At 23.7% G+C, this 11,885-nt stretch overlaps 1 protein-coding gene across 1 annotated transcript in view; it reads left to right on the top strand.

Moving 5' to 3' along the window:
- The window catches only part of LOC125047838 (ER membrane protein complex subunit 1-like), a 41,669-nt gene extending 31,411 nt beyond the window's left edge, over positions 1-10,258 (top strand). Inside the window, exon 17 of the mRNA XM_047646348.1 lies at positions 8,215-10,258. Within this exon, the coding sequence (XP_047502304.1) occupies positions 8,215-8,375 (161 nt within the window). The 3' untranslated portion in view covers positions 8,376-10,258. The remainder of the gene's footprint in view (positions 1-8,214) is intronic.
- Positions 10,259-11,885: the final 1,627 nt, after the last annotated feature.

The following is an 11,885-nucleotide window of genomic DNA, read 5'->3' as shown; positions in this document are numbered from 1 at the left end:
CACACAACGCCACACACCAAAAAACGCACACCACAAACACAACACAAACGAAAACAAAAACCACACACACACCAAAAAAAACAAAAACACACACAACCCAAACCTCAAACCCCACCACAAAAACACAAAACCAACCAACACAAAACCCACCAACTACAAACACACACACAAAAAACCCCCCACAACACACACAAAAACCCCACACACAAACCACACAACAACCAACAACAAACACACAACAGCCAACACAAAACAAACAGACACACACAACGAAAAACACAACAACAAACGCACACAAACAAACGCACACACAAAAACCCCAAACGACACCCCAAACACAAAGACAACACAACACAAATACAAAACAAACAAACAAAACACTACAAAACCCCACCCCAATACAAAACCCCACACCTCACAAACACCTACCCACACACCCCCACACACACACCACAAACAACCAACACACACCCCACCTCAACCCACACCTACCCACCACACACACACACTTTTCACCCCACACACCCCCACACAAACACACTACACACACACACACCCACCACACACCCTACAACCCCACACACAACCCACACACAACACACCTCACCCCCAAAACACAAAACCCTACACCACACACGTACAACCCCACGAAAACCCCCACACCAACACCTACCAAACCAAAACCTACAAAAACCCCACACCTACAAACAACACAACAAACAAAACCCCACAAAACCACACACACAACCACACACACAACCACACAACACCAACCCAAAACACCTAACCACACACTACAAAACCCACACCTACAACCCACATACACACACACTACACACACACTTTCACCCCACAACACACACACACCAACCACACACCTAAACCCCACACACACACCTACACCCACACCTACACCACCACCTACAACCCACACTACAAAACCCCCACACTACAAACCACACATACAAAACCCCACACCTACAAAAACCCACACTACAAACCCCCCACCTACAAACCACACACCACAAACCCCACACCTACAACCAACACCTACAAACCCCAACAAACACCCTTCAACCCCACACCTACACCACACACTACCAAACCCCACCACACCACACCACAACCACCTACACCACACACCTCCAAAACCCCACACCTACACCACACACCTCAAAAACCCCCACTTTTCACCCCACCACAAACCACACACACCAAAACCCCACACCACCAAAAACTCAACCACACCACAACCACACACTTACAAACCCCACACCTACACCACACACCAAAACCCCACCACACAAACCCCACACACCCCCCACCACACCTACAAACACCCTACAACCACCCACAAACCCCCACACACTACAAACCACACACACAAAGGCAAAACAAACGCGCAAGTCCACACACAAACGCACAAAGTAAAAAACAAATATAATTTTTAAAAAATTTATATATTTTTATATATTTATATTATATATTTATATATATATTTTTTTTATTTTATAATTTTATTTTTTATATTATATTATTATATTTATATTTATATTTTATATATATTTATTTTATATATTTTTATATTTTTATTTTTATATTATATTTATATTTTATATATATATTTTTTTTTATATATATATTTAATATAAAATTTTTTTATATATATATTTTATATTTATTTATTTTTATAATATTTTATATAATATTTTAATATTTTTTTTATATATATATTTATATTAATTTTTTTAAATTTTTAAATATATTTTATATATTATTTATTATTATTTATATATATATTTTTATATAAATTTATATAAAATTTTTATATTATTTTTTAATAATATATATTTTTTATATTATATTTTTAAATATATTATTTATATAATTTTTATATTTTATAATATATATATTTTAATATATATATTATAAAATATATATTTATTTATATATATTTATATATATTTTATTTTATATTATTTTTATATTTAATTTTTATATATTTATTATATATATTTTTTTATATTTTTTTATTTTTAATATATATTTTTATTATATTTTATTTTTATATATATTTTATATATATATTTTTTATATATATTTTTATATATATATTTTTATATATAATTTTTTTAAAATTTATATTTTATATATATATTTTTTTATTAATATATTTTTATATATTTATTTTTTTTAATATATTTTTTATATTATATTTTTATTTTTAAAATATGTTTATATTATATATATGGGTTTTTATTATTTTATTTTTTATTTTAATATATGTTTAAAATTTTTTATTTTATATTATATGTTTATATTTATATAATTTTTTATTTATATATTGTTATTTTATAAAATAAATTTTATAAAAATATAAACATTATATAAATTTTAAAATAAAATTTATTTTAAAAATTAAATATATATAAATATAAAAAAATTTTATATAAATTAAACATTATATTAAATATTTAAAAATATATATATAAAAATAAAAAATTATATATAAATATAAAAAATATTATAAATATAATAATAATTTTAAATATTTAAATATATATATAAAATAAAAATTATATATAATATTAAAAATAAATAAAAAATTAATTTTATTATTTTTATATTTTATATTTTATATTTTTTTTATATTTATATATTTTTTATTTTTTTATATATATGTTTAAAATTATGTTTTAAATTTTTATATAAAGTTTTTAATTTTATATATATGTTTATATTTATATAATGTTATATATATAAAATATATATATATTATAACATTAATTATATATATTATAACATATTAAAAATATTTTATTATTATAAATTTTAATTTTTATATATATATTAAAATTATAAAATAAAAATATATATTAAAATTATTTAAAATTAAATTTATATATAAAATTTTAACCTATAATTTATATAAATATAATTTAATATATATTTTAAATTTAATATATTTTATTTATATATTTTAAATTTTATATATATATTTATATATATATTATAACATATAATATATTTTATTATAAAAATATAATATTTATATTTATATAAAATTATAAAAATAAAAAATATATATTTTATATTTTATAACATTAATATATATTATTTATATATATATATATTTAAATAAATATATATATAATTATAAATATATAATATTTTATATTTTATTAAAAATATAATATAAATATTTTTAAATATATTATTAAAATTATATGTTATAATTATATATAATTTTTTTTTAAAATTTTTATTATTTTATTTGTTTTTAATATTTATTTTTAATATTATATGTTATAATATATTTTATTATATGTTATAATATATTATTTATTTATGTTTAAATATATATATTATATATTATATGTTATAATATATTTATATATATTAATTTATAATTATATATTAATTTTTTTTGTTATTAAAATTTTTATTATATTTATGTTATAATATATTTTATATATATTTTTATTATTGTTAAAAATTTTTATATATATATATATTTTTTTTTATATGTTATAAAATATATATATTTATTTTTTTAAATATATTTTATATATTTATATTTTAAATTTTATGTTTTTAATATATATATATATTTATATTATTTATTATATATATTATTAATTTTATATATTATAATATATATTATATATTATAATTTTATATATATATTATATGTTATAATTATATATATATTATATTATATGTTTTTTTAAAAAATTTTATTATTATTTATATGTTATAATTATATATAAAATATTTTATTTTATAATATATATTTAAAAATATTATTTTTTGTTATATAATATATTAATTTTGTTTATAATATTATATTATATTTTATAATATTTTATTTTATTTATAATATTTATATATTATATGTTTAAAATTTTATATAATATAATTTATATATTTATATTTTTTTTTATTTTTTATATATATTATTTGTTTTATATTATTTATATGTTATATATATTATATGTTATAATATATATTTTAAATTATATTATTTGTTTTTTATATATTTTATGTTATAAAATAAATAATATATATTTGTTTATAATATATATATTTAATTTTAAATTTATATAAAATATATAAACATACATACAATACATACATACAACAAACAACATATACTACATACATTAAAAACATTTCATACATACAAAACAACATACAAACATACAAATACATACATATTCATACATACAATACATACATCATACATATACAACTATACATACATACAAATACATACATATACATACATACTACCAATAATATACATACATTACATACATACTACATACATACATACATATACATACATATTAACATACATATACATACATACATACATACATATACCCTACATACATATAAAATACATATACATACATACATAATACTACATACAAACATACATAATAATCATTATACATACATAACATATACATACATACATACATAACATACATACATACATACATACATATATACATATAAAATACATACATATAAAACATACATACATACATACTACATAAAAATACAATACATACATACATACATATACATACATTATACATACATACATATACATACATACATACATATACATACTACAATACATACATATACATACATACATAAAATACATAATTACTAACAATACATACATACATTACATACATACATAAAATTTCATACATAATACAAACAACATACATACATACATACAATACATACATACAAAAACATACATACATACATACATAACAAACAAAAATACATACTATACATACATATATACAATATACTACATACATATACATCTACAATACATACATATACATATCATACATACATACATACATACATACATACAATACATACATACATTTCAACTACATACAATACATACATACATACATATACATACATACATACATACATACATAAACATACAATTTCATACATACATTAACATACATACATACATACATACATACATACAATACATAACCCTACATACATATACATACTACATACATACATTACATACATACATATACTACATACATACATATACATAAACATAAATACATAATACATACATATAATACATACATACATACATATACATAATATACTACATACATATACATATATACATATATAAAAATACATAATATATACATTATAATTACATATATAAATACATAATATTACATACATATATACATATATCATACATACATATACTACATAACATACATAATATCATACATAATATAACATAACATAATATATACATCATTATACATACATATATACTTACATATACATACATTACTCATACATATATAACATATCAATAAAACATACATTACATATATTACACTTATACATACATACATACATATAAAAATACATATACATATATACATACCATATATACATATAATATATACATAATACATACATATACTTATACAAAAATATTACATTACATAAGATTATATAATATACATACATAATACATAATATATCATACATAATATACATACATAATACATACATACTACATCATATCATAATACATACATACATACATATACATATATACATTACATAATATAAAATACATAATAATACATATAATATACATTATCATAATAACATATACATATACATAATATACATATACATAACAAAAATATAACATATCATATACATATATATACATACTATACATACATAATATACATATAAAACATACATAATACTATACATATAAAACATAAAATCATACATATCAACATACATCATATACACATACATATACATCATACATACATATACATATACATATATACATATACTATACATAATATATAAATTTACTATACATATTTATATCAATCATATACATATATACATATAATACATATATACATAATACATAATATACATAATTATACATATATACATATATACATATAATACATACTATACATAATATATAAACATATACATTTACATTATATACATACATTATACATATATCATACTATATACATATATATACATATATCAATATATACATATATACATATATATACAAATTACATTACATACATAATACATTATACAATATATACATATATACATATATTACTATACATGTTACATATATGTTAATATATACATGTTACATATATGTTAATATATACATGTTACATATATGTTAATATATACATGTTACATATATGTTAATATATACATGTTACATATATGTTAATATATACATGTTACATATATGTTAATATATACATGTTACATATATGTTAATATATACATGTTACATATATGTTAATATATACATGTTACATATATGTTAATATATACATGTTACATATATGTTAATATATACATGTTACATATATGTTAATATATACATGTTACATATATGTTAATATATACATGTTACATATATGTTAATATATACATGTTACATATATGTTAATATATACATGTTACATATATGTTAATATATACATGTTACATATATGTTAATATATACATGTTACATATATGTTAATATATACATGTTACATATATGTTAATATATACATGTTACATATATGTTGATATATACATGTTACATATATGTTGATATATATATGTTACATATATATATCAACTTATATGTAACATATATATATCAACATATATGTAACATATATATATCAACATATATGTAACATATATATATCAACATATATGTAACATATATATATCAACATATATGTAACATATATATATCAACATATATGTAACATATATATATCAACATATATGTAACATATATATATCAACATATATGTAACATATATATATCAACATATATATGTTACATATATGTTGATATATATGTTACATATATGTTGATATATATATATATGTTACATATATGTTGATATATATATATATATGTTACATATATGTTGATATATATATGTTACATATATGTTGATATATATATGTTACATATATGTTGATATATATATATGTTACATATATGTTGATATATATATATATATGTTACATATATGTTGATATATATATGTTACATATATGTTGATATATATATATATGTTACATATATGTTGATATATATAACATATATGTTACATATATGTTAATATATATAACATATATGTTACATATATGTTAATATATATAACATATATGTTACATATATGTTAATATATATAACATATATGTTACATATATGTTAATATATATAACATATATGTAACATATATATATTAACATATATGTTACATATGTTAATATATATATATATATATGTTACATATATGTTAATATATATATGTATGTTACATATATGTTAATATATATATATATGTATGTTACATATATGTTAATATATATATATATGTTACATATATGTTAATATATATATATATGTTACATATACGTTAATATATATTTATGTTACATATATGTTAATATATATTTATGTTACATATATGTTAATATATATATATGTTACATATATGTTAATATATATATATGTTACATATATGTTAATATATATATATGTTACATATATGTTAATATATATATGTTACATATATGTTAATATATATATGTTACATATATGTTAATATATATATGTTACATATATGTTAATATACATATATGTTACATATATGTTAATATACATATATGTTACATATATGTTAATATACATATATGTTACATATATGTTAATATACATATATGTTACATATATGTTAATATACATATATGTTACATATATGTTAATATATATATGTTACATATATGTTAATATATATATGTTACATATATGTTAATATATATATTAACATATATGTAACATATATATATTAACATATATGTAACATATATATATTAACATATATGTAACATATATATATTAACATATATGTAACATATATATATTAACATATATGTAACATATATATTAACATATATGTAACATATATATATTAACATATATGTAACATATATATATTAACATATATGTAACATATATATATTAATATATATATGGAAATATATTTTTATAAATAGTTATCAGAATGTCATTTTAACATGTATTATGTGATGTTAATCCCACAGATCTGTTTTACACAAGAGTTTTCCCAAGTAAGATGTTTGATGTTCTGAAGGATGACTTTGACCACTACCTCATCCTAGGGGCCCTTTTGGCTCTCACAGCAGCGGCTCTCATCACTCGAAAGTTGGCGCAGCGTAAGGCCCTCAAGCAGGCCTGGAAGTAACATGAAAGCCAAAGCACCTGACACTAGCATTCATTTTTGCACATAGTATGTACCCATTATTCATCAAGCTAGTCTCCTCCAGTATTGTCATCTGACAAGTTCCATTCTTCTTGGTGTTTAAAGGGTTATTATTATTTTTTGTATTGTTCTCTCTTTCTCTCCCATATCCATGATCATGGTTTATGCAATATTCTCATGTCTATATCATTGTGATCATATGGCAAAAAGAACATAAGGTGTTTCAGTATGTTGTGTATATAATGTCTGATGCTTTTTATAAGGAGAGATGTGTATATTTGTTGTAGATGACATTTTAACATATTAGATACATAACTAAAAGAATCTTATGTATATAGTCATTGATAGAGTAATCAACAAATTTACCTAATATGGTAAAACAACAAGAAAATGTTCATGTGCAAAGTTTTGGGGACTTATTTATGAAGATAAAGAGTATAAGAAAATCAAAAGAAGAGACTTGAATTTATATGCAAGTGATCTTTGTATAGTGAAAATTGGGAGGTTAATTTTACATATTACAAGTAGTATGACTCTTTGTGAAATGTATGTTGTTGTTGTTGAAGTTCAGTTCAAATGCAAAGAAAAGAAGAGAGATGAAGAAAAGGAGAGAAATAAAGATGAATTACATCATATTTGTACAAGGAAATGCAGAAGGCTAAATACTGAAAGGTAATGAATAGTAATTGAAGTATTCATCTGCCCAGATTTGTATTCCACCTTCAGTTTAAGGATTTGCAGAGAATTCTTTAATATTACTGTTGTTTACATTTTTTCAAACCTCTTGTATTCTGCTATATTAGAGACATGTAGATGTTAATGCCATATTGTTTTAATTTTTCTGGTAATAAAACTTTGTAGTTTGTATAATTTTATATCTATTTATTTATTTATTTTATTTTTTTAAATTTATCTTAAACTGCTTCCCATACTTCAAGGTAATGAATGGTTGCAGAACCACTACTATTCCTGTATTTTGATTTCATTTTGCTGTATTTGTGAGTGGTAACCCTTATGTAGTTTCAGAATGTTTTCACTTCATCCTGAAGAAAAGATACAAGCAAAGTAAAAGGGTTCTTGAGAGAAAATTTCTTCAAATGCATTGCCCTCGTTTAAAAGTGCCTGAATGCTCTTAAGTTCCAGAATAAGATAAATGTATTTGTTTTAAGTCATCTTGTATAATGTTCATCATTTGTATATACACCGATAATAAAGTGCTTATCCTAATTATCCAGAAGTGATGGTGAAGATATTTAGATGTGTATAGCAGTCATGTATGTTCCTGTAGGATATTTTTTAAAGGTCTGTATATTTGGTCTCATGACTCATTCATCAGGTCTCCCACTGGTGATGCCTGTGGTTGAGGGCAGGAATTCCAGCTTTTGATTTTTGAATATCACATTTTCTATTGTGGCTCCATTCTCTGTAGTGCTGCTTAATTTATTTGCAATGTTTCCCATATGGAGTTACCATGAGACCTCAGGATTATTTTTCTATTCATTTTTAAATGTTTTACAGTTTGATTCGAATGTTTGCCTCATTTGGATCATTCTAAAATGTGTTATTTGCCATTTGATACAAGTCTGTAAACTTTGATATAATTTTTGTTTTGTTGTGTTAATTTCTTTATTAATATTTATTGTCTCTTCTTTTTCATATATCATTTGCTTTCAGTTTCATTGTGCAGACACTTTTTGATAAGTAGGCTAGAGATGTACATTATGTTTGAAATACATATAATAGTGTATATGGATCCTGAGCATCAGGAACGTAATGAAAGAGGGTTTATAAAGTGGTGATACCAGGTATATGCTATTTGACTCCTGGTTGCCTATCTTATTCAGAAATATATTTGGATGTCATTATGAGGTGTTTCATTCAAGAGTAAAGATTATAAAAAAATTGGTCACAAAACCTTCCTTCAGATCTTAAATGTCTTTTCTGTAATACTCTGTCTCTCTGTCTCTCTGTCTCTCTGTCTCTCTGTCTCTCTGTCTCTCTGTCTCTCTGTCTCTCTGTCTCTCTGTCTCTCTGTCTCTCTGTCTCTCTGTCTCTCTGTCTCTCTGTCTCTCTGTCTCTCTGTCTCTCTGTCTCTCTGTCTCTCTGTCTCTCTGTCTCTAACAAACACATTGCAAAGCATTCAGAATAATGAAGCGTACTAAATTGTTGAATTTCAGTGTATTTTGACTGAACTGTAATTTGTCTCATATTAATAAAAATAGAACCATAACTGTCTCTATTATTTATTTGTTTGATTTAGTACACACACACAGACACAGACACCTAGACAGAGACACAGACACCTAGACAGAGACACAGACACCTAGACAGAGACACAGACACCTAGACAGAGACACAGACACCTAGACAGAGACATAGACACCTAGACAGAGACACAGACACACAGACACACAGACACACAGACAGACAGACAGACAGACAGACACAGACACAGACAGACAGACACAGACAGACAGACAGAGACACGGACACCTAGACAGAGACAGAGACACAGACACAGACACAGACAGAGCCACAGACACCCAACAGAGACACAGGCACACAGACAGAGACATAGACCCAGACCCAGACACAGACACAGACACAGACACAGACACAGATACAGACACAGACACACACGCACGCATGCACACACACACTCACCGAACACACACACACTCAACGAACACACACACACACACACACACAACACACACACACACACAACACACACACACACACACACCTACACACACACACACACACACCTACACACACACACACACACACACACACACACACACACACACACACACACACACACACACACACACACACACACACACACACACACACACACACACACACACACACACACACACACACACCTACACACACACACACACACCTACACACACAACACACCTACATAAAACACACCTACATAAAACACACCTACATAAACACACACACACCTACATAAACACACACACACACCTACATACACACACACACACCTACATACACACACACACCTACATACACACACACACACACCTACATACACACACACACACACCTACATACACACACACACACACCTACATACACACACAACCTTCTTCATCAACCACCCCATCTCCCCTTATTACTACCTTACAACGTTATTGCCCACCTCCCCATAACACTACCCCCCTCAACACTACTCCCTCCTCCACACGTCCCCGCACTTCTACTACCCCCACCTCTACAAGAATCCTAAATACTCTATTTAGCCCAGCAAAATGGGACAGATTTTTCGTGATCCCTCCCACAGCTCCCTACTCTAAAAACACCCTCCTCTTCCAGCAATGCCTCCAAAAACAAGTAGGCAAACCCTCCTCTTCCAGCAATGCCTCCAAAAACAAGTAGGCAAAGTCTCTTTCCGTAGCCGACCCGACCACTCCCGTCTCGTCACAGTAACAACTGAAAACCAAGCTATAGCATTAACAA

This window comes from Penaeus chinensis, chromosome 42 (assembly GCF_019202785.1).
Source record: "Penaeus chinensis breed Huanghai No. 1 chromosome 42, ASM1920278v2, whole genome shotgun sequence".
NCBI lineage: Eukaryota > Metazoa > Arthropoda > Malacostraca > Decapoda > Penaeidae > Penaeus > Penaeus chinensis.
Note: the sequence above shows the minus strand (reverse complement) of the source record. Positions and strands in the feature narration are given on the sequence as shown.